We start from the raw sequence: 24436 nt of genomic DNA, 5'->3' as shown, positions 1-24436 counted from the left end.
TGGGGTGAATACTGAGGCAATAAGGGAAAGTAATGGGGTTGAGGGGGAAGCGGTTTTGTGGGGTAGGGGGAAGAGAGTGGTGAGGGGTAAGAGGTTTGAGGGGATTGGGGAAGAGAGTGGTGAGGGGTAAGAGGTTTGAGGGGATTGGGGAAGAGAGTGGTGAGGGGTAAGAGGTTTGAGGGGATTGGGGAAGAGGGGGGTAAAGAAGGGGTTTCAGGAAGAAAACAAGATTGACAGTTAGGGAGAAAATGGGATTACAGCATGATACCATAGTAACAAGCAGCAGAAGATGAAGAAGAATGTCTGCATTAAAAAGTGGGAGAGAAAAAACGTGAAAATGGGTTTGTGAGAAAATGTTGGCCAGCTTCGTTGATTGTGTGGGAGGTGTCGTGAACCCATTTCGCAAAGCTAATTAAAATGCACAAAACATCAATGGCAAGAATAATTCATTTATTTCTTCTTCAAAATGAGCCTGTTTACATAAGAAACATGGCTGTGATCCCTCCCGGGCCAGAACACAAGCAACAGTTTAGAACTGTCAATCCAAAACCTCACATGGCAGCTGCCTCCATGAACAACGTGCGATGAAATGAGTCGCTCGTCAACTGCATTAAAAAAGCATGAGACAGAGCCTGCTATTGGACAGCATAGGTGTGGAAAAGAGACAGCATTGTAATGTAAATGCTGAGCGTCTTCATTCCAAATGTACTGAATATATTAGGCCACTTATAACATGGTTATTAAAGCAGGGGATGAGTAGTACATGAGTCCAGTATCTGCAATACAAGGTTTCTGTATGACTCATAATATGGCTGGGTGTTATAGAGAATCACTTTGATTCTGCCGTTACTGTCTGCTGGTGGCTGAATTCTCTCTTTCTGACTGTTGGCATGTACAGTGGGGCAAAAACGTATTTAATCAGCCACCACTTGTGCAAGTTCTCCCACTTAAAAAGATGAGAGAGGCCTGTAATTTTCATCACAGGTACACTTCAACTATGACAGAAAAAATCCAGAAAATCACATTGTAGGATTTTTTATGAATTTATTTGCAAATTATGGTGGAAAATAAGTATTTGGTCACCTACAAACAAGAAAGATTTCTGGCTCTCACAGACCTGTAACTTCTTCTTTAAGAGTCTCCTCTGTCCTACACTCGTTACCTGTATTAATGGCACCTGTTTGAACTAGTTATCAGTATAAAAGACACCTGTCCACAACCTCAAACAGTCACACTCCAAACTCCACTATGGCCAAGACCAAAGAGCTGTTAAAGGACACCAGAAACAAAATTGTAGACCTGCACCAGGCTGGGAAGACTGAATCTGCTATAGGTAAGCAGCTTGGTTTGAAGAAATCAACTGTGGGAGCAATTATTAGGAAATGGAAGACATACAAGACTACTGATAATCTCCCTCAATCTGGGGCTCCACACAAGATCTCACCCCGTGGGGTCAAAATGATCACAAGAACGATGAGCAAAAATCCCAGAACCACACGTGGGGACCTAGTGAATGACCTGCAGAGAGCTGGGACCAAAGTAACAAAGCCTACCATCAATAACACACTACGCCGCCAGGGACTCAAATCCTGCAGTGCCAGATGTGTCCCCCTGCTTAAGCCAGTACATGTCCAGGCCTGTCTGAAGTTTGCTAGAGAGCATTTGGATGATCCAGAAGAAGATTGGGAGAATGTCATATGGTCAGATGAAACCAAAATATAACTTTTTGGTAAAAACTCAACTCGTCGTGTTTGGAGGACAAAGAATGCTGAGTTGCATCCAAAGAACGCCATACCTACTGTGAAGCATGGGGGTGGAAACATCATGCTTTGGGGCTGTTTCCTGCAAAGGGACCAGGACGACTGATCCGTGTAAAGGAAAGAATGAATGGGTCCATGTATCGTGAGATTTTGAGTGAAAACCTCCTTCCATCAGCAAGGGCATTGAAGATGAAACGTGGCTGGGTCTTTCAGCATGACAATGATCCCAAACACCGCCCGGGCAACGAAGGAGTGGCTTCGTAAGAAGCATTTCAAGGTCCTGGAGTGGCCTAGCCAGTCTCCAGATCTCAACCCCATAGAAAATCTTTGGAGGGAGTTGAAAGTCCGTGTTGCCCAGCAACAGCCCCAAAACATCATTGCTCTAGTGGAGATCTGCATGGAGAAATGGGCCAAAATACCAGCAACAGTGTGTGAAAACCTTGTGAAGACTTACAGAAAACGTTTGACCTCTGTCATTGCCAAAAAGGGTATATAACAAAGTATTGAGATAAACTTTTGTTATTGACCAAATACTTATTTTCCACCATAATTTGCAAATAAATTCATTAAAAATCCTACAATGTGATTTTCTGGATTTTTTTTCTCATTTTGTCTGTCATAGTTGAAGTGTACCTATGATGAAAATTACAGGCCTCTCTCATCTTTTTAAGTGGGAGATCTTGCACAATTGGTGGCTGACTAAATACTTTTTTGCCCCACTGTAAATATTCACAAGGAGGGTGATTGGTGCTCCGTGTTGGGGAAGCTACTCTGAAAACATAGTTTACCAAGCTACTAATTACTTCACACTGAAAGAAGTTAAGCTACACTAAAACGTCCCTTAAGAAAAATATAGTTTTAGTGTTTAGTATGTATCAGGAGCCCCATTAGCTGCTGTGAACTGAAGTTATACTTTGAAAAAGTAGTTCACTACATCCAAACTACTTTGTGATAAAAAAATATATATATCTAAATCTGAAATGTCATAGACTACAAATTGCAAGAACAGATCACTCTGGAGTCAGATGTTAAAAGAATGTGCATATTTGGCCTATTAAAAACGTACACTTTTTCAAGTAAAAATTTGTCAGGTCTGATAATGAAAGGAAACTCTTGCCTATTTCACACATATTTTGTTTTCTTGCAAAAAAATAGTGGGAAGTTCCAGTAGTTAGCTACACCTCTACATGTCAAAATAGTAATTAACTACTGAAAACACTACCTAGATTTGAATTGATTTGAACCACAAAGCTACTGCAAAATGGAGTGTAATTACTAGTCGAACTACATGTAGTTCACTACTCCCCAACACTGTTGATGGTGAAAATTCTGTATGGAAAGTGATGAGAGTCTGGAACAATGAGGTGAGAGTCTCACCTCAATGAATATTCAATGCCTCTCTCTTCTCTCTAATTTACCTCCAATACATTTGTGCCCAAAGGAATGAGTGTATCGAGAGCAAAGTTCACTAAACAGAAGAAGCAAACCACTCCTTTTTGGGGGGGAAAGAGGAAAACACATCCTATATTAGCTTTGCTTGTCCTCCAACACCTGAGTTCTGGTGGAATGTGGCCCAAATGGACCCATTAGTTATGGTAGGCTACCAATAAAAAAAAATTTGGTCATAATGTCTCCACAATCCTAACCTTCAAAGAAAGAATGGTTGAATTTTAACAGTGGCTTAACTCTGAAACTCTCAGCTAAAATATACATATTATACCATGGGCCAAGATCAAAGTAAACCTCCACAGCGGTCTAGGGAGTTTGAATTAGTTCAGCTTTTAGCCCCCTGGCTGTGCAATATTCAGAGTTTTGACCTCATTCATACACAATTATTGATGTAGAAGCTTGAGTACCCCTAGGCTTCCCTCAGCTCCTCCCACCCGCACTCCTCTTACACCAGACCAGTAGGCTCCCTAACGCTCAGCTTTACTTGAAATCTTTCATATGGTCTGGTTCCTCTCAATGTTTCTTCCACAAGTGTTTCATCTCAATGCCAAATGTCACCTTCAGTATGCTCTGTGAGAGTTTACACCTGGCTTTTGTAATAAATGGTCTGTGACAAATGACTGTGGAAAGCGCTACAAATACATTTAAGTGGATACACTATTCTCATCCATGCTTGTATGAAGCGAGATACCACATTGGTAAGTAGATAATGCCGCTGTGGCTATTTTCAAAGTGCACTCTGTATACCTACATTCTCCAGAAGATGTCATGACAGAAACATTGTAATTTGCTACATGGCAGAAAGTGAGATTCCACCCTATTGGTAATGTCAGCACCAGATTGGCATAGAGACAGACAGAGGGACCCTGGCAAAGAGATGGCAGGCAAGTGCATTTCCTTTGTAGCCTATCCTGTACAACATAGCTAAGTATACAAATACAGCAATGCCTTGTCCTCTTATTCAGATTTGAATCAATCGTGTTTACCTCGTTTTTGAAACACAAACCATATTTTACACTCGAAGAATCAAAATTGACCCGTTAATGTCTCTTGCCATCAAGCTTTCACTCATCTCTGTAGCTCCACAGCAAGAGGCCTTTCAGTCTCAGTACAGGCCCCAGCCATTATAAGTGGGCTATTTTACCATCCATCAAAGGCCCCATTATAATACAACAGTGAAATGCAACTAATTTAATTTTCATGTGATGGCTGGACTCAAGTCATGTTAACTTAAGGGTCAACTGGGAAAGGGCAAATTGTATCATTGAGTATTCTGACTTGTAGAATTGTGGCCATCAGTTCGTAGATAGATAATCCCGTATGGCCGTTGGTGGAGCATGGTGTTTGCGACACCAAGGTTGTGGGTTTGACTCCCACAGGGGGACCAGTATGAAAATGTACACACTGGATACTGTAAGTTTCTCTGGATAAGAGTGTCTGGTAAATGACTCATTTAAATAGTACATATAGTAGTTTTGTGAATGATTTAAATGTTTAATAGGCCTATATGAGAAACGCAGTACCATGCAGTCAGTCTGAAGACTTGGCACAATGTCGCCATCCAGTGGTAGCCATTGAATTAACTTCAAATCAACCACACGACAATCATTATCCTATACTTTGTTTAATATTCCTCTGTCTAAACAAAATTTGCTCCACAAAGAAACATTTTATATTCAAACATCTATGAAACAAGCCCTCAGTGTTGGCAGGTCGTCATTTAAAATTTAACCTTTATTTAAAATGAAACATTTCAAACCAATTTATTCTTAAGGCAGAGAAAATAAAATATTTAAAATAACATTACCAGCCATTTCTAAACAAATAACTTAATACAACTCAATTCAGTTTATACTGATTCAGTAGTTTAAGAAAAGATAGCCAATTTAAAGATACATCAATAACCTGCCCTTTTCCAGGCAGACTTAATATAACAGCTTGCAGCCACCAGCACCAACTGAATTATTTTCACAATCATATCTATGTATGTATAACATGCATGTATTGTAGGTTTGTTAGGTTGCTTTTAGAATTCTATTCAAAGTCTTTTGACCAATCAGATCTGAAAAATATCTGATGTGATTAGTCAAAAGAACAATTAGTGGAAAACGCTCAGAATTGGGCTGCCTGTGTGAAACGCAGCAGTTATAGGAATTTTCTTTAGGCAAAAAAAAAACATTTCAGATCAGCAGTATGTTCTGCAAACAGACCAATCAGATCCAGTTTAGTGGTTGAGTGGCCACACCAGTCACTCTACTTTTACAAAAAGGATTCTGAGGAAATAAGGAAAAAGCAAACCTCCAAACGACCATTTAAAATGTCAAAAGCCAGACGTTTTTAAATGTATTTTTTATCCATCCATAACCATGTATACAGAAAACAGACTGGACATCCCTGCAGACTTTTGTTCATTGTGACAGTATTCATTTGATAAGGTGGTAGTATTTATACGAATTTAAGCCACAGGCTTTAATATACATTTATCTATATACACACTTACATTAGAGAAAGCTATCACCAAGCAGTAGCACTGTCAAGTACATCAGTTTCAGGCAAAGTTAAATGGTTCTCTGGTAATACAGTAATACGTTTAAACAACAAACAAAAACAGTACAATGTGGAAGGTATCAAGAGAAATGGAAAATAACAAGTTATTGAAATTCTAGGGTACTAGCTATAGGTTAGCACCATTTGTATATAGGATTTATTCTTTATCTAAAAAAAGTGCGTTAACGAGACTTAAAACCATAAAATAATAACTAAGGCATACGATGCCGTTGTGAGATGAAATGACACTCCTCCACGTATTTAGTTGGACAGTGAAGCAAAATTGTATTATTTGTCTCTACTCCAGCATTTAGATGAGATTCAAATATTTCATTTGATTGGACTAGATACATAGTGCTTTCATTTTTAAAAAAAGAGAAAAAAAAAGATATTTATTAAAAGATCCTTAAATTAAACAGAAGGACGACATTCTGTACTGCCGCCTCGTATGAAACATTGACCTCAAATCCAAAACGCTGGAGTAGACATTTAAAGTTTTGCTTCACTGTCCAAATAAATACGTAGGGGAGTGTAAATGTAAAAACTTTTTTTTTTTTTTTTTAGCTATGGAGGGTTCCGGAAACACTGGAGTAGAATCTGTCTGGTGGGTGGGATGAACACAGCTCTAGCTAGCCCACATAAAATGACTACCTATCCCAGTTATAACTCTCCATAATACTCACGACACATTTAACCCAGTCCTAAACATTTGTTCGAGCTTACAACACGTTTTTTGCATGAATATACCTACAGTTGAACGACAGATTGTTAGAAGGAACAAAATTCTACGAATGTCGTCATCGGTGTCAAGTAATGTTTAAAGAGGAGTTGTTTACCAAGGGCTTTCGTTAACGGTTTTATATGGTTACATTTTATAGGGGTTTTAAGACAGCACTCCACTCAGAGGCAAAACACTGGTAGGTGAACCAAAACAGCGAAAAACCATTCAGCATTGTGGGCGACCGACCAATGGTGCACCTGAACACAAGGCAGATAAAAACGATTCATCATCCGCTCCACAGGTGGTGCTGGTCCTCTATTGCAGACCCAGTCTCCCTGTCCCTCGCTCTCTTCCGACTGGTGTAGTCATTCGGAACATCGTGCTAGGATCTGACCTCCTGACTGGCCTTCCCACTCCGGTCCTGGAGAGACGGGAAAAATAGCAAAAACGGGACAAATCAGCGCAACTGTTCTGTCGCACAAGCTTTGGATTAGGCAGGAAGAGGGAGGCGAGAGAGACATGAACGCATGGTTCAGCAATTACAATTGAGCTCATTGGAAAAGTCTTGAGATTTTCACGCAGCTAGGTGTTGGGCATTCGTTTGTTTGCCGGTTACCTCTGCACCAAAGCACATCTCTGCTGGGACTTTGAATCATGTCTCTGTAGAGTGTGTGTGTGTGTGTGTGTGTGTGTGTGTGTCCACACACATTTCAAAAAGAGACATCAGTTTGAAAGCAGTTTTAGGAGGAGCTCTAGGGGATAAGAGGAGCTCGTCTGTCATAACGAACTGGAGAGCACAGATCTAAACACACATTCAGCTGCTTTCCTCAGACTCAGAGCCACCGGCCTTCACGCGTGTCCAAGGCAAAAACACCATTTGATTTAGACATGTAACCTACGTTTGAACGGGGGCTAAAAATAAATCTAAAATAAAAGAGGAACACAGACACATGTATGGCTATGGTATGGTGTGACCTACAGCTACACAGACCTATTCCGTACTCCTCACCCACCCAACAAAACAGACTTTCAACATTACCAACATTTTAAAAGAACATAACCTTCCCTTTTGTCCTACTCTCACACCGGCTCATCCAGTTAGGACTGAGGCAGGTCTAAGTCTTGGTGTTTGATTGGGCGAGTGGGTGAGAGACTGAAGACTTGCCAGTTGTTGGGTCGCTGGGGTTTGGGGCTCACTCCGGGCCGTACCCTACCTCTGGTGGGGGAGGTTTGACGGTGACGGGCTGGGAGGAACGCCGGGGAGGCGAGGGTTTGGGCTGGGCTTGCTGCTGCATCGGGTCGTAGTACGTCACCCCACCGTACACCTGCGACTGGCCGTACACCTGCGACTGGGCCTGAGGGGAGGTTAAACGGTTTATGCATGAGTGTCAATACCAGTATATTTGTAGCATGTGCTACACATTACTAAATGTTAACGGTAGAGTCGAACACCCCTTATAAATTTGCCAAGAATTGCAGAGCTGACAGAATATTGCAACAATAATGTTGCACTGGGTATATAGAATATATAGCAACATTTGACATGCAGATATGGTAGCTATGGTGTCGAGGGCAGAGGTCTCACCGGGGGGTTGTACATGGGGGGCAGGGTGGCTCCTGCCGGGTAGGGGTAGTTGGTGTTCCCAAAGGTCATGACACCTGGCGGAGGGTAGAATGACGGGGCCAACAGCTGCTGTGGAGGGGGCTGTCCAGGGGACATGGAGACAGGGGGAGCAGCGTAGAGAGCCGGGTTGGGCATGGGGCCGCTCGACTGGTGGGGGTGTAGACCTGAGGGGAGACAGGAGGGATTCATGGGTGTGACTAGACAGACCCATACAGTAGCCAACACCATACCGGCATTTCTGGTCAGGACTAGAAGTGGCCATTTAAATTAAAGGGATTGCCAGGGATTGTAAACATTTTGAAAAAAATCGTTCACCGAAGAACAGTCCCCCCCCCCCCACAATTAAAATCACAGTGCAGTTAGTCATCACACAACTACCATTAAAAAAGGTCACCAGTCATAAATGGGACAAAATAAACATACCCAACGCAACAATGCTGTAACGTTAGGAGATATGAATCTTTCAAAATTATTTGCCACGAATATAAAGCGCGCCGCCGCACGTCATCATTGCTAACAGTTGAGAAAATGTCAGAGTGAGACAGGGAAGCGACAGCAGCAAAGTCCCATACGGCAATAATTAGAGGTTAAATTAGGTAGTGAAATGCAAAACTTTGCAAAGTGGAATTGAGCTACAATGGCAGTACAGGTACAATGCTCAACTATCTGAAAGGGAGGCACCGCGAGACTCGAAACATTGCTGGCAGCAGCACAGGACCCCAACAAAAGACAGGATCTTCACAAGAAAAGTGCGATAAGGGATGGAGAACAGCGCTGATTATAGAAACTATTGCAGTTAATATGCAGCCATTGTCAATGGTAGAGGATGTCGGCTTCAATGCCCTGATGGTATATCTAGAACCAGACTACAAGAAAAACCGTGAAGCCCCAGAAAGTGAAATTGTACAATGATATCTCTGCAATCTGAACACGCGGTCATACATCATTGCCACGAGCCATCACATTGATGAGAAGCGGGACATTAAGTTCCATGTGCTGACCACCGAGCATGGAGAAGAGGCACACAGGAGAGCCTACCATCATTGCTGAGTGGATGGGGGACAGCAGTAAGGTGAGCGCCGTCTGGCAGCCATGACTGGGGTGGATTGAACGCCATTGCCCCCTAGTGGTCATATGAATAACCATATCTGCATTGTGAATTCACATGTCATTTTATGTCGTAAAAAAAAAAATGGTTAAAGACAAATTGTACATTTTTCACATCCCTAGTCTGGAGGCACTTGAGTCAACTTTTTATGAAGTGAAACACTTGTTGAAAAGCACTATACAAAGTAGTTATTTTTCTTCATTAATCCAGTAAGAATAACAATTAATTTGAGAGTTGAGAATTTAAGCAATACTATTACCGAGTTGATTGAACATGTCTTCACTTGCATGGTGATTATGCAGAGGTAAGTGATGTTCAAGAAAGCTCGTCATTGATGTATTTTTTTTTGCCAGCGAAGACTCCAGGCCAAGTTCATATCTGTCATCTTAGTTGAGAGTAACTGCTACCCACACCATGTATTTCCCTGGCAGCAAGTTGACAGACACTAACCTGGGTGTCCTGGGTGGGGGAGGTGCATCTCAGGCTGGACCAGAATGCCCTGGGGTGGGAGGGGGGCGGGGCTGTCACCGTGGGAATAGATTGGTCCTTGGTAAGACACTGCAGGAGGAGACAATATAGCATTTACACTCTACAGTATATTATTCTACAACTCCATGACCAAACCAAAAGTATGTGGACACCTGCTTTTCAAACATTCCTAAATCATAGGCATTAATATGGAGTTGGTCCCCCTTTGCTGCTATGACAGCCTCTACTCGCCAGGGAAGGCTTACCACTGGATGTTGGAACACTGCTGCGGGGAATTGCTTCCATTCAGCCACAAGAGCATTAGTGAGGTCGGGCACAGATGTTGGGCGATTAGGCCTGGCGGCTTTCTAATTCATCCCAAAGGTGTTCGATGGGATTGAGGTCAAGGTTCTGTGCAGGCAAGTCAAGGTCTTCCACACCGATCTCAAAAAAAAACATTTCTGTACAGACCTCACTTTGTGCACGGGGGCAGTCATGCTGAAACAGGAAAGGTCCTTCCCCAAACTGTTGCCACAAAGTTGGAAGCACAGAATATTCTAGAATGTAAGTTATGCTGTAGCATTAAGTTATCCCTTCAGTGGAACTAAGGGGCCAAGCCCGAACCATGATAAACAGCCCCAGACCATATTCATGCATTGGGGCAGGTAACTTTCTTCTGGCATCTGCCAAACCGAGATTCGCCTGTCGGACATTTCTCCAGACAATGCGTTTCCACTGGTGGCGAGCCTTAAGCCACTCCAGGCGACGCTTGGCATTGCACATGGTGATCTTAGATCTTTCATGAAGCTCCCGACGAACAGTCCTTGTGCTAACGTTGCTTCCAGAGGCAGTTTGGAACTCGGTAGTGAGTGACGCAACCGAGGACTGATGATTATTACCCGCTTCAGCACTCGGCGGTCCCATTCTTGTGTGGCCTACCGCTTCACGCCTGAGCCGTTGTTGCTCCTAGACATTTCCACATCACAATAACAGCACTTACAATTAACCGGAGCAGCTCTAGCAGGGCAGAAATTTGACGAACTGACTGGTTGGAAAGGTGGCATCGTATGATGGTGCCACGTTGAAAGTCCCTGAGCTCTTCAGTAAGGCCATTCTACTGACGTTTGTCTATGGAGATTGCATGGTTGTGTGCTCAATGTAATACACCGGTCAGCAACGGGAGTGGCTGTACAAGCCATATCAAAAGTATCTGATGTGGCAATCAGGTAATCATGTGTTAAACTATAACAAAATAAGCTACGTGTTTATGACAGCTCCCCAGACACCCGTGTACACTACCATTCTAACTAACCTCTCAAAACAGTTTCAACATTTGAAAACAGCTTTTTAATGCAGCTAAAACATGTTGTAGTTTAGTACTGATTCTACCAGAGCCTGGCTCTGAGCCTATGGACAAAGACACCGGCTAGTGTGTGTTTTCAGTTGTGCCCTGCCTTCTGGTGGTAGTGTGTGGCACTGACTCACTGGGCTCATAGTAGTGGCCCTCCATGACCCCTATGTGCATAGGAGGAGCGGGCTCCGGGCTTGGCCTCTGGCGCTGGGACGAGTACCGCTTTGCCCGGTTACCAGCTCCCTGAGATGGAGGAAAAGAGGATGAGAGCTAACCGAACCACTCAAATGTCAGGTAAAAAAAAATCCAGATTTCCCCTTGAAGGCAACATATAAAAATGACACTCATCTTGCTACATAACACAAGCAGGCCTACTCACCAGCTCTTCTATGTTACTGTATTGTGGAGGTGCTCCACCCATGTGTATAGAGCTAGGGATGCCTGCAACGAAACGAGAAAAGGGTCAACAACACGCAAGCAAAACAAATCCAACTAACTGATCAACTACTGCTGTTTAGTTAGTTACAGTGAGGAACATGTTACACCGTATAAGCTTCATGTCAAAACAGCTACCAACGTGTAGTTTTAACTAGGGTTTCTGTCCTGACAAAATGTGTACTTGGGGCACTTTAAACCTTGGGTGCCAAAAGTACATTTTATTTCCGATGTATTGCACGATAAAAACCTCCCAGGCTCCAGACTACGTGCAAGGCTTAGGAGAGAGAGACTTCCATTCCCACACTACTGTCTGCCCACACTGACTGCAATGGTCTCATTATGTCAACCAGCCACACTGAGCGGTCAGCGACTGACCGACCAACCAACTCAGTGCTGCACCAGGGAGCTGCTGCTTAGCATCACCTGGGCTGCTGGTGCAGTGGTGACTGAGCTGCTTGTAACAGTGCGGCTGGAGCTCTGAGAGGGTGTGTGTCACTATATAATACTCAAAATATCAAAAAATGTAGAGCGAGCGAGAAAGGAGAGAACAAAAGAGAAGGCTCACCCCTCATCTCAGCGCGTAGATACGAAGATGGGTTCTGGGGCCAGTTCGGTCCGGCCAGGCTGAGTCTGGTCAAGTCCTGGTCCAACCCTGTGAGTACTGTCCCCTGGCTGCTGTCTCCAGCATCCCCCTGACTCTGACCGGGGCCATGCCACGGCTCACTCTTCAGGGCCGAGGAAGAGACAGTGGAGGCAGGCTCCTCAAGAGAGGCCTGCTTGCCCAGCTCAGTGGCCCGGGTGCGAGTTCTCCTGGCTAGGGAATAAGACTTCTTCTCCACGGGGCGCTCTGGAGCCGGGGAGACATCGCGGGTAACCTGGTCGTCTGCCGGAGGAGCAGAGCCCCCTCGCTGCTGCTCCTGTCGTCGTGGCGGTGGCGCAGAGTCCCTTTCACGATCTCCCTTGCCACTGTAGTGGCGATTGTAGTACACGGACTGTGACGTTGTCACTGTAGTTGTGTTGCGCTCGTCATCCTCCTCGCTGCGGACCTCTTCCACCACGACCGAAGGGCTGCGCTCTGTATGGGCCCCTCTGTTCCCCCGGCCCCTGGGGCCTTGTTCCCCGTCCATGGGCGGTAAACTCCGAGTCTGGAGGGGCTCGGCCTTGGGGCCTGGCCGTTGGGAGTCCTGGTTTCGGTCATTCCTGTGGTGGGCCTGGGGAGGGCGGTTGCCCTGGAAGCCCCGGGGTGGGGGGTGGGAGGAGGGCCTGGGGGGGTTGTTACTGCGCTGGGTGTTTGGGGCTGCTGAGGGGGGAGGACCAGACTGCTGCAGGGCCACGGCTGGGGGGGCGCTACGGCTGTTGGGGTTCCCTCCTTGCTGCCAGGAGGTATGGACAGGCCTCTCCCAGTCTCCGTCCTGCCAGCGCTTGTCCCGGACTGGAGAGGTGCTGTGTCTGCAGGGGGAAGAGGCGGCTAGTGTGAGGACAAGCTGCAAGTAGACCAGCAATGGGCAAACTATGGTACGTGGGCCAGATTATTTTGATTTATTTTTAACATCTAAAACGAGATAGTAAGTATGTAGAAATGACAAATGGGGAACTATATATTTTCAAAGAATTTTCCCTTTTCTGTCCTGCAAAAAGCTCTTCACTATCTATTTTTACCTCAATGTGACCCTCATGACAAAATTATTGCCACCCCTGCAGTTAACCATTGTGGTTTTTCACGAGATGACATTGTAAGGGGGTGACATTGTGCCTAATGTGTTAATATAAATTGGCACGATAGACGGTACTGGTGGTTAGTGTTACAGGCTGTCAGGGACATGGGGATTTGAACACTGGGCCAATAGAGTTGAAGGGTTAGTAGTACCTGGGCTTGCGCTGTCTATAGGACCGCTCATTGGAGACACCTCCGTTGCGGATGTCATAGCCATAGATCGCAACCAACTCCTCATGTGACTTGGGCGCCTGCTCCTCCTCCCTGAACCTATCGTGTTCCCAGCGACCCTCATCCTTCCACAGCTTCCTGTTACGACCCTTAGGCCTGGAGGACAGGAAAGAAGCCACAAATATATCAATAAACAGGTTTACCAATGAAACAACACCCATCTATTACCAAGGGATACAAACTGGTGAGGGCCCAAAAAGGTGACACTTTGTTGTTGCACTGAAACATGCTAAAAATACCTGCTAGGGGGAAATGCAGGTTTTAACTAATTAAACAAAGAATATGATCTACATTATCAGTCTGAGTGTAAAATAAGTGGTTCATGTGAACCTAACTCACAGCTAAAAAATTTAAAGAAAGCAAGCCAATGTTACTGGTTGCCTAGACTTTACAGCAAATTACACTCAAGTCTTGAGAAAAAAACAATATACTACTATTGCAGTTAGCCATGACAGCCTTCATAATAGAACACTTGTGACCACACACAAACACACCTAAATATTACACTTGGGGATTTTTTAAATATTTTTAAGTAGAATGCATTACACAAACAAGCATTCTGTGTTTGCTCTATTATAGTGGCCACTATAGATGACATCAATCAGGTGCAACAGGCTCAGTGTGCAAAAATAATGTTCACTTCGTAAACAAATTAAATCCCCCCCCCCCCCCCCCCCATTTCAGTCGCGTGCTTGCATGCGGTTTTGTGAACGATAGGCTGAGCCTGGGATGCAGCCAGTATTGCTCCAAACTCCCATCACTCGTTCGCTTACAGCCAGTAGTGATCCAAAGCCTCCGCCTCTATCCCCAAACTTTTCTCATCGGATCTACACGAATCTATCACCTATTCTGGATTCAAAACGGCGAAATTCATCGAAAGGTGACTAGTTTGCATCCCTGATTAGTAGGAGTTATTCCTCCTTTCTGTGTGGTTGTTGGTCACGTTTGGCTAGTTCCAGTTGGACGAAAAACATTTAAATGGATAAAAAGGGTAAACGCTCCCCCTTTACCGTTCCTCCTCCTGTGCATTTCCTCTGACGTCGTGCTCAAAGAACATTCCCTTACGGGGGATATAGGCTGGGTTATTACGATCCTGGTCATCATCCAGCTTCTGGCCTGGTTTAGCGCCTTTATTCTCAGAGTCCTCTGTGCTTTCCTAGTAACACAAGAGTAGAATTACTCAAAATGATTGACCAAGAGGCCTATATTTGTATGTGATTCCTCAACTCCCATTTTCTTTTCAATTAACCATCTTACCTGTCCATCCCCGCTTTGACGCTCCCCTGCCAGGTTGCCTTTGTCTTCACACTTCACTTCTTTCCTCATACTTTTCTCACCCTCCTCATCCTTTCCCCCTCCTTCCTTCAGCTCCCCCTCTGCAGCAGGGGTGTCGGAAGCAGGAGTGGGTTTGGGCCCAGCAGCCGGTGGAGGGACCTCTTCCTCCTCCTCACCTCCCTGAGAGAGAAAACACAAGACTTGAGTTAGTTTGCTCCATGTGTATCATTATCAAGATACTGTCAGAGAGCTCAATGCAAATATCCTTGGAGTCCTACTTATTGCAGTCAAAACCATCCACGCATAGTGGACAAATTCAACTTCACATCAGAACCACAGTTAAGACCTCATTAAGAGGATTCCAGTACCATCATAGGCATTGCAATGCACGAGTACATCAACTGTAACTGTTTTTATTTTTCTGTATTCTGCAAATAGGGGCTGCTACAATGCAGAAGGTCTATATTCCCAAAATACCAGTACCTGTATCAATGGTTGAAACCTGCTCATTTTGCATGGCAATATGCAATGATTTGGTCAAATTTGTTACAAAAATGCACTGACGAGGGAAAAGCTTGTGATGTGTGCTTAATTTAACAATATTTTATAGTAAATGTGCAGTGGAATTAAAATTGTGAGCCCTTTATAAGTGTGGTGATCGGTCAGTTGTATGCGATAATTTGACTGTTTTATGAGGTAATAGTACAAGATTGGTCAAATTTGCAAGCCCTTAAATAATATACTAGGAATTGTTGATTTAACAAACAAAAAGGGGGGGGGGGGGGGGGTCTCAGAATAGAAAAATCCTGGAGGGACTCTCGTTTCATGGTGATACACAAAACAATTTTCACAAATATTTTGGAAGTTAGAAACATCATGATCTTTCCAATCTATTTGTTGGGATATTCTGTTGGGAGAATGAGGAACCTTGTGGTAGGCTCATGAAGCCTGCATGACTGAAATTCAAACAACCTGGTTAGTCATACTATTTTGCCCATGCAAAAAAAAATAACAAAAATAAAATGACATTCAAATTTTACCCTAAAGCATAACTCTGTTCAGCAGTGGAAACTTACCTCTGAATGGGAGCCATTCTCCTCAGGATCTGCGCTTTCATAGTCAGAAAGGACAGCTGCAAAAATAAACAAACTGTGGGAAATGCCTCAGATGCGTGCATCATTCTAGATAGATAGGCCATTGGATTGCATCAAACACTGACTCACCTTCTCCTACACCATCTTCACTTTCCTGTTAAGAAAGGATAACACTAGTCAAACAATGCGACTGAACCGACAACAAATAGCAACAGTATGTAGCCTACACACCACTGACAGGCAAACATGATACCAACTCTACAGATGTGGAAGCGGAGAGGTTTTTCTATCCACAACCCAGACTGACTACAATAAATGGTTTCCTAAACAAAATCTAATCCAAACCTGGCCAAAAGAGCACCCTTCCTTGGCTAAATGGAGAAATTGGGAAACTGATGAAACAACGAGAGCATGACAGACATAGGTTTACCATGTTGAGAAATAAGGCGATGAAAGAAATCACAGGCCAAGGATCCTTGTAGTTTTTGTGGAAGCTAGAGCCCAGCCCAAACACATATTTGGCTTTAGTGAGCTAATCACCTTGTTCACCTCTGACTCAGAAACCTCCCTTATGATGAAGACAGGTTGAGTGTCCTTCACTAGTGCTGAGCCCAGGAAACCAGCGGAGAGGTTGTGTCAGTACCTTAACACTAAAAAAAGGAGAAATCGAAGGCTGTTGCTAATGCATCCTGTGTTAGACTGTCATTCACATAGATGTCTAGTCTTTTGGCAGTGTCATTGTGGTCTTTCCCTGTTAAGTTTTTTAGATTCTCCCAGATCAATTTAGAATTTCCCTTTGCTTCACCAATTATGTTGATTTAAAAAAAGTTTGAGTCACTCATTGGCCCCATTACCAAGGTCACCAACACATCTATTGGTCATGGTGTTTCCAAGGGTCTGGAAGTTGGCCATAACATCAATCTTTAAATCAGAAGACCCTGCTGAAGTGAGTAACAGGCCCATTAGTAAAGTACCTGTGGTGTCAAAGGTTGCTGACAAGTGTGTAGCAGAGCAACTGATTGCCAACCTCAACAGCCCCTTCACATTACACTCCATTCAGTTTGACTTCAGAGCAAAACACACCACAGAAAGGGCCAACTGCTTTCTTCTGGAAAATGTGAAGTCCAAGATGGACAAAGGGGGCATTGCTGGGGCTGTATTTCTAGACCTAAGGAAAGAGTGACACTGTTAACCATGAGGTTCTCATCACAACTGTCCCAAGTTTTAACTTCTCCCCTGATGCCTTGAGATGGATGAGCTCATACTTTGAAAAGGCAGAACCCAGTGTGTCAGAGTGAGCAATGAGCTGTCGACCACTATCAGCTATGAGGTGGGTGTGCCCCAAGGATCAGTACTGTTCAGCCTGTCTTCTGTCTGTACTGGGTCTGAAGTTTAAATGTATGCAAATTATAGTGATATAGGTGCATGCAAAGAGCAAACAAGCTGCACAATAACTCACTACTGTAATGGTCCAGGTTACAAAGTGGCTCATGTTTGCATCTCAAAGTTTAAAGAAAAAATATAACAGTCTGCATGTTCTTCTCAAAGAGGGCAACTGATGATCCTGAGCCAGATGTCTATGTCAGGTGGTATCTGATTTTAAGTACCGTGGCATCATACTTGAGTCCAACCTCTCGTAAAGAGCAGGTGAAAAGGGTGCCTCAAAAAAACAAATTCAACCTAGCTAATTTCTGATTTTATACGAAATTGTATGACTAGGAGGTAGCAAAACTGTAAGTCAAATCTATGATACACATCTTAACATACTACTTGATTAGTTGGGCCCAAGCTTGCTGTACAACATTAAAACCCATTCAGTCCGTCTACAAACAGGCTCTCAAAGTGCTTGATAGGACGCCCAATAGCCATCATCACTGTTACATCCTCAGAAAGCATGAGCTCATGAGCACATTTAATCAACCTGCTTTCTCTGTGAGAGCTTCCCATGTCTGGAACACACTGCCACCACACACTGCCCTACCTATCGCACCGCAACAAAACATGGCTAAAGGCCAATCACACTTGTGAACATAAACCTTAGTTGTATATTGCCACTTGCTATGCTATAGCTTGTGAGGTGTGGAAACTGTTGCTTTGATGTATTTGTTGCTTTTTGTGCTATTGCTCAGTCTGCGTGCTACGTGTTGCTTGTCCTATGTTGTTCTGCAAGTGCTCACTGCTCATTGTCTGTATTGTTGTTTTTAAAAACCTGCCCTGGGACTGCAGTTGAAAATTAGCTGGCTGACTAAAAAGTGCACTTTCACTGAAACGTTGATTCATGTGCACAAGTCAAATAAAAATAATCAAACAACCATTCATTGTGCCAAACATGGATTCCTCACATCACTAGGGATTTCGATAAATATCAACAAGCTTTGGCGTAGTGATGGCCATTCAAAACAAGAGGGTGAAGTCAAGTTCTTTACTGATTACTGGACAAGAAAATGACTTTAAAATGAGGCGTGGTTGGTAGAGGTAAATATCGTAACTAGTTAACGACGTTAATTATGGTCACATTTTCAGTCAGTGGTGGAATAACTCAACAATATCAAAGCTCCCTTTGGATTTAACATTAGCATAGCTACTACTAGCTAGTACAGTTGGCAAGAGCTTAACTACAAACACTGATAGTACAGTAACGTTATTTAGCTAAATTAAACACTTCCCTATAGATAACGCGTTACCAGCGTGGTAAACATCAAGCTAAAATTACAAAACAAAGTTAGCTAGCTCCAACGTTAGTTTACGGTTTGGCGCTGCAGACGGTTCCCGGCCGAACATGAGCTAGTTTGTTGATTTATGAGAAACATTAGCTGGACGTGGCAAACTCAAAACATGGGGATATGACTTGGCCTAAACACCGGACAACTATCCGCCCGACACCGTCCCATTCCCATAGCCGGGTGACTTGTTGACCCAGCCATGAATTAGTAGCGAGCACGCTAACGTTAGCCGAGTTAGCTAGTTATCCAACTAATCAAGTCCTATTAATTGATCGGCTTCGCGTCTCGGGAGTAAGACTCACACACTCGGATTCAACCGCGTTTTCCGGCACCACACGAACAGCTGGTGCCTCTACTGGTTCAGGGTCCCGTACTCGGGGCTTTGTCGTTGGCGAAAGGGACTTTCCACTTTCTGATCCCGAACCAGATTCATCGTCCTCCTCGCTGTCCTGCGATGCGCGCCTCCTTCGACGTCGCCGGTCCGCCATCTTAGGAATCAGATAAAGGAAACCGGAAGAATGCCAGGAATTGTGGGTGAATGTCAGTTACGCAATTCCGCCCTAGCCTACTCGATCTTTTTTCAATCAAGGCATTTCAATCTTTCTGCCAAGTTATCTTTTCAATTAGCAAGTGTCGTTAATTGGTTGAAGCATTTTGAAATGATAAAAAAATGATTGATGACATCTGTGAACAAAAGTATAAATCTCCTGAAATCTCAGAGGTTGAATGAATATGAATTATTAACCAGAGACAATATATTGATAGTGATAAAGATTCACTTTCACTCATACCTAATTCCCATTATGTTCCAGTGTTTTCAAGGTCATTTTATATCCTGCACTTCAGGCACAAATCAGGCAGACACAATTCAAAAGAAACCAAGTCATGTTCATAAAGCATTTTTGTTTTTTAAAATTTCAACATCTTGTTTGAAACACAAACCATAAGTGCTGCTGAAGCGCTTTCAAACCATCTCACTCTCCTAATGTCCAATGTTTTTTTCCCCCCCTTTTATCTCCAACAGGAGATGTCCTTTCTATAGGATGCAACAGCAATCACATACAGATGGGAGTCAGCCATTCTGGCATGTCAATGTGAATGACAACGTCAACAGTTTGTACAACTTTAGCTTGGGGATTTTTGGGGTGAAGTGACAAAGAGGAAAACTGTCCTCAAATGAACCCAGTGGGAATCTAGAGGAGACAAACATGTCTGCTCTTCCTGGATAGTCCACACCACCCTCAATCTTCTTCCAAACCAGCCCTACTATATGATCTGTTCTGCAGTCCAGCAACCATGTCCAAACTGTGGCACAGTGCATCCTTTGATTTTAGGGGATTGTGGCATGCAATTCCCCAACCTCCTGTGTGTGTTCCTCTCCCAAATAACAAGGCAGACGTTTACACAGAGGAGTCCTGCCTGGCACCAATCCAGCTGGTGTCTCCTCTCTTGGACTCAGGTGGAAAGGACAGATTTATTTACGGCAGGTCCGGTGGGGAGTCTGCTTTTTGGGCACCTCGACTCGACAGCGGCTCCGCTCATCCAGCCAGGGCAGGTCAAAGATCCTTCAAGGGTGAATAGAGAAACACAGGGGTTTAGGTTGAGAGGCAAGCACTCTGATTGTATTCAAGTGATGTTTAGCTTGGTGTAATTCAAGAACCAGTGCGTATGACTCAACTCACCGTCTTGACAGCTTTGGCAGAGGTCGTCCAAACACCACCACTGGAAGGTGGGGGGTGATCATGAGGTACTCCACTGAGGAGAGAGAAAGAACACTTTCATAAGCAATGAGTATAAGACCCTGCTCAGTATTTCGACTGACTACATCTCAACAATCATTCCTTATGGGATAGTTGATTTTTGGCAATATCTAAAAAATAAAATGTAATTGGTCACATACACATATTTCCCAGATGTTATTGCAGGTGTATGAAATGCTTGTATTCCTAGCTCCAACAGTGCAGTAGTATCTACAAATTCAGTGTATAGGTGGACTTACCATCCTCAGCTTCTGGGTAGAAGGAGAACACTTCTGGCTCACTCTCTTGGATACCCTTCCTCTTGTTCATGCGCTGCTGCAGTCGCTGGAACATCCGCTGCTCACGGATCCGCTGGATGTCCCATCTATGGGAGGTGAACGAAGGAGAGTGAAGAACACAGCGATGGAAGGTCAAAATAAGGGACACACAAAAATAAGGAGAAAGTCAGAAGCGGTATGCCAGAGAAACAGACCGACTCATAGCAAGAGTTGGTCAGACACGCAAACAAAGCCGAGTGAAAACTCCAGCCCTCCCTTACCTCTTCCTTCTCTTCTCATCCAGTTCATGCTTCGAGTGGCGCTTCAGGAAGACATTGTCATCCAGATTCTGTAAGAGAAAACAGTTTGACTTTAGACCTCCTGACCAGGGGTCCAATCTGGACTTCCACCAGCCTAGGGCTTCACACAGTGCAAGACAAGTAGCCACCTCAGGGATATCAGATGCCTCCTCCTCTCCTAGGGGCTCCATAAGGTTTTCCTTCCATGAGGGAACTGTGTACAAGAGGGAGAAGGTCATTCCACCACCCATGGACTGTTACAAATCCTGTTTAGCACACATTTTCCAAAAGATACAGCAACAAAAAGCAATAATGTGGCCTATTCCAACATACTTAGGCCCAAGTCTCAGCCTTCTTATGCGCTGGTTCCAATACAACCATTTTCTAACAATTTGTAACACTCACTGGCCACAGGCTCCTCCTTCTTGGGTGAGGGCTCTCGCGAAGTTGGTGACGGGGGAGGCACATGCCAGCGACACAGGTACATGTCTATGGTGGACAGGTAGTCCAGTTCCTCAGTGGCAGCCGAGCTGGTTCCAGGAGACCCATCTGAAAACTCTCCTCCATCCAGTGGCTCCTCTTTGGGGAGAAGTGCCTCGTTGTGTGGGGACTGGGAAGCCTTGGCTTGGGCACGTCGTTTGGCTGCCCTGGGGTCCTGGAAGAGGAAACGCCTATTGGCAAGAACATAACCTTTAGAGGAATTGCCTGAGGGACAATAAGGGCTTTTTACATGCATCTACAGTATATATATATATATCTCCATGTATGCATCTAGGAAGTACGTAATATCATGGAGTCCTAAAAAAATAATAAAAAACATCGCTACGTCTACCCGAATGTGGAACCCTACCGTTTGTGGCCCTTGCCGCCTTTGCCAAAATTCAGCGTTCGGGGTGTATGGCTGCTGCGGCCCTCAGACAGCCCCTGCCCCTCTGGTGTCCCTGGCGTTGCTGCCTGGTCTTGTTGCCGGCTAGGGATGTGGGTGGGGTGCTGGCCACACCCATCCTTCTTACCTAGCCGCAGACGGCGCTCCATGCGCTCGATCTGCGCCATGAGCTGCAGTAGTGAAAAAACACGCCACGTCAATGGGGCTAAAGTGAGGTTTATACCCCTTATAGCATTTAAATAGTTTGTCTTGAAGGGTAGCCTATTCTCTTCAACACTTGTGAGATGTACAGTCCATAAGAGTACAACAAAAAGATATTGAATGTGTTTGAGGCTGATTTAGTTGACTTCAATTACATCACACTTGATATAAACAATGATGTCATAATAGTGCTGCACTGCTATTACATCACAATACCACTGGTGGCATTGTGGAGCTGGCCTAGGTTGGAGAGAAAATACCTGCTGCTGGTTATTCTGGAAAATTAAATTTCACTAAATATGCTGACCAGTTTTGACAATTGAAATGTTATACATTTGTGTTTGGAGTGTTTGCTAGCATACCATTTCCTTCTCAGCTTTAAGGTCATCTATCTCCTTACTCTTGGACTGGAGCTGCTGTTGCTGTTGTTCAATGAGTTCCAGTTGGAGGAGGAGGATCTGGCGTATGCAGCTGGTCTGTGTAGGGGAGTGACCAGGCCCTTTCCTAATATTCCCTCTTTTGCAGTCTGGGCTGTGTTCTGATGACTGTGCCCCCATGACTGCTGCCGTAGCAGCCCCTCTGACCTCCCTGCCACCCACTACATCGTCCCGGGGCTGTTTGATAGTGCTGTGCACTCCAAGGTCCGTCTTGCCTATATTGCTGTTTGTCTGTCCTAGTAGTGTCTTGCTCTTGACTGGTGTGGTGCCTTCGCCCCCCATCGGTTTGCCCTGGGGAGTTTGGGCTCCAAAGCTCACCCAGTTCTCCTCTTGCCCCGACCCAAGCCCAAGGTTCTGTCCAGATCCAGCCCTGCAGGTAACCTGTCCCTGTCCTGGCACCACCTTGGCTTTCCCCTGAAGCTGCTGGCCGCTGCTGTTGTGTATACTGCCCAGCACGTTTGGGACTCCGATGACATATTCACTTGGCTCCCTCCTCAGGCCGCTGAAGGAATCAGGTGTTCCTCCCACTGGAGCTTTGACCAAATCAATCTTCCCTACTGTGTCCAGCTTATATCCTCCACTTGTGAACACAGTGGATGTCATTGTTGTGGCAACCCTACAACCAGAACCCTTGCCAACCAACGCCCACCAATGTCCTCCTGACAGGGGCGTTGGTGGCACAAAGAGCTTGATCTCACACCGTGGATGCCGTTTCTCCTCAACAGTGGGCTGTCTAGATGTCCATGCAAGCCTGAAATACAAGGGAGGGATGTCAGATGGACACACAGTTAATTCCACATAACCTTGTGTCTATCAGGTATAAACTAACTCAAATCAAATGTTGAAACAGACAGGAATCAGCCACCTTTTACCAAGTTGGCCACAGCACCTTCTCTTACAGTAGATATAGCCCAAACAGAAAGCCACTTAGCTAGTGACGTTAGTGTTCTCAATCTCTGTGTTCTCAACCAACTACAATTTCTCCTCACACATTTCTATACGTCCAAGAATAATCTGTATATTGACACATGAACCAACAAGGTGACACAATAACAAAAACCGAGCTACCCAGGGAGATTAGCTGACTTGCATCTCAACAACACATGTGTATGCCTCACAGACGAGGTAGTTAACTAACGTTACCCTAATACAATCATTAAATAGTTGAGTTTATTCGGCTAACGTTGCCTAATGATGTGTATAACTGACCTAGCCGGTGTTTGAAAGAACACCGGTGATTGGAGAACACATTATGCAGCGACTGGCAATTGCTTGGTTACAAGGGAAACAGTCCTAGAATAACAAACGTTAACAGATGAGCTGCAGTCGCTTAGTTGGCTAGCTACGTTAGCTGGTTAGCCAAGTCCTCCATTTTAGGTCCGCAGGAAAGAGCAAAACAATGACAGCCACTTTGCCTTCAACCAACCCGGTCTCATTTGACGCCATTTTAACTTTAAACGCTTTACAAAGTTACGTTTTTCTCTTAAACGTTATAACATATTGTGCTTGACACTTATGCCTAAAGGCCACCTGTCTATTTGATGTTCTCTGTACTCATTGGAACTCACCTATCGCCTTGATGCCCACCTTCTCAGGTCGTTTAAAAATAATGATATTGCGCATGCGTTCCCCGTATGCTCGCCTCTGATTGGTCAATTAGCGAGCGGTTGCACTTCAAAGTATTTCTGAAGGATAAAAAGGCCAAGACAAATGCATATTCCTACCTAATTTGAACGATTGTTGCTATTTGTTGTAGTTCATATTTTTTTGTACAATCATGCAACCATGATGAAATTGTTATTTCTCTACTCACAAGCGGACTAGGTGCAACCAATTGGCAACTGGCTCAGTCACCAACAACGATTTTTTTTTTTACGTACTGTGGAATGGATACAGCATTACGGCATTTCACCTGCTTGCTTGATATTAGGTTGGGCTCCTCTCTATTTGGGGAGAGGACAAATCTTGTAAGGGAGTTATGTTGATGGATGATTCGTTGAAGATAAACATTACATGTTTCTATTTTTCTTATAAATGAGTTAATATCTCTCAACACTAGACCACAGGCTGCTACGTTGGTGTCACTGTGTATC

General features: G+C 44.3%; 2 protein-coding genes across 9 annotated transcripts; both read right to left on the bottom strand.

The window, feature by feature from the left end:
- Positions 1 to 4817: 4817 nt before the first annotated feature.
- On the bottom strand, positions 4818 to 19078 carry LOC109898347 (protein CASC3). 5 transcript variants are annotated; one of them, XR_004211269.1, is made up of 14 exons: positions 18806 to 19077; positions 15910 to 15934; positions 15763 to 15818; positions 14669 to 14866; positions 14422 to 14567; positions 13334 to 13507; positions 12032 to 12915; positions 11408 to 11469; positions 11163 to 11271; positions 9660 to 9767; positions 9140 to 9224; positions 8063 to 8265; positions 7643 to 7832; positions 4818 to 6898 (listed from the first exon to the last, which is right to left on the bottom strand). XR_004211269.1 is itself a non-coding variant. In XM_020493293.2 (13 exons), exons 1-13 carry the CDS (start codon positions 18989 to 18991, stop codon positions 6860 to 6862), a joined length of 2331 nt encoding a protein of 776 aa, XP_020348882.1. In that variant the 5' UTR covers positions 18992 to 19075; the 3' UTR covers positions 4818 to 6859. The 5 variants fall into 5 exon arrangements, 3 of the variants coding, with proteins under 3 accessions (XP_020348882.1, XP_031689755.1, XP_020348883.1); XR_004211268.1 differs by having other exon boundaries at positions 8063 to 9224; positions 18806 to 19078; XM_020493293.2 differs by lacking the exon at positions 9140 to 9224 and having other exon boundaries at positions 7692 to 7832; positions 18806 to 19075.
- A 292-nt stretch (positions 19079 to 19370) lies between these two features.
- Positions 19371 to 24014, bottom strand: LOC109898346 (male-specific lethal 1-like 1). 4 transcript variants are annotated; one of them, XM_020493291.2, is made up of 9 exons: positions 23912 to 24014; positions 22269 to 23094; positions 21670 to 21875; positions 21225 to 21490; positions 20969 to 21033; positions 20802 to 20869; positions 20503 to 20627; positions 20186 to 20258; positions 19371 to 20068 (listed from the first exon to the last, which is right to left on the bottom strand). In XM_020493291.2, the coding sequence occupies exons 2-9, from the start codon at positions 22944 to 22946 to the stop codon at positions 19978 to 19980; spliced, it is 1572 nt and encodes a 523-aa protein (XP_020348880.1). In that variant the 5' UTR covers positions 22947 to 23094; positions 23912 to 24014; the 3' UTR covers positions 19371 to 19977. The 4 variants fall into 4 exon arrangements, with proteins under 4 accessions (XP_020348880.1, XP_020348881.1, XP_031689757.1 ...); XM_020493292.2 differs by having other exon boundaries at positions 23553 to 23913; XM_031833897.1 differs by lacking the exon at positions 23912 to 24014 and adding an exon at positions 23209 to 23458.
- Positions 24015 to 24436: the final 422 nt, after the last annotated feature.

This window comes from Oncorhynchus kisutch, linkage group LG10, assembly GCF_002021735.2.
Source record: "Oncorhynchus kisutch isolate 150728-3 linkage group LG10, Okis_V2, whole genome shotgun sequence".
In the NCBI taxonomy this organism is placed as follows: Eukaryota; Metazoa; Chordata; class Actinopteri; order Salmoniformes; family Salmonidae; genus Oncorhynchus; species Oncorhynchus kisutch.
The sequence above is the reverse complement of the archived record's forward strand: the minus strand, read 5'-3'. Positions and strand labels throughout refer to the sequence as shown.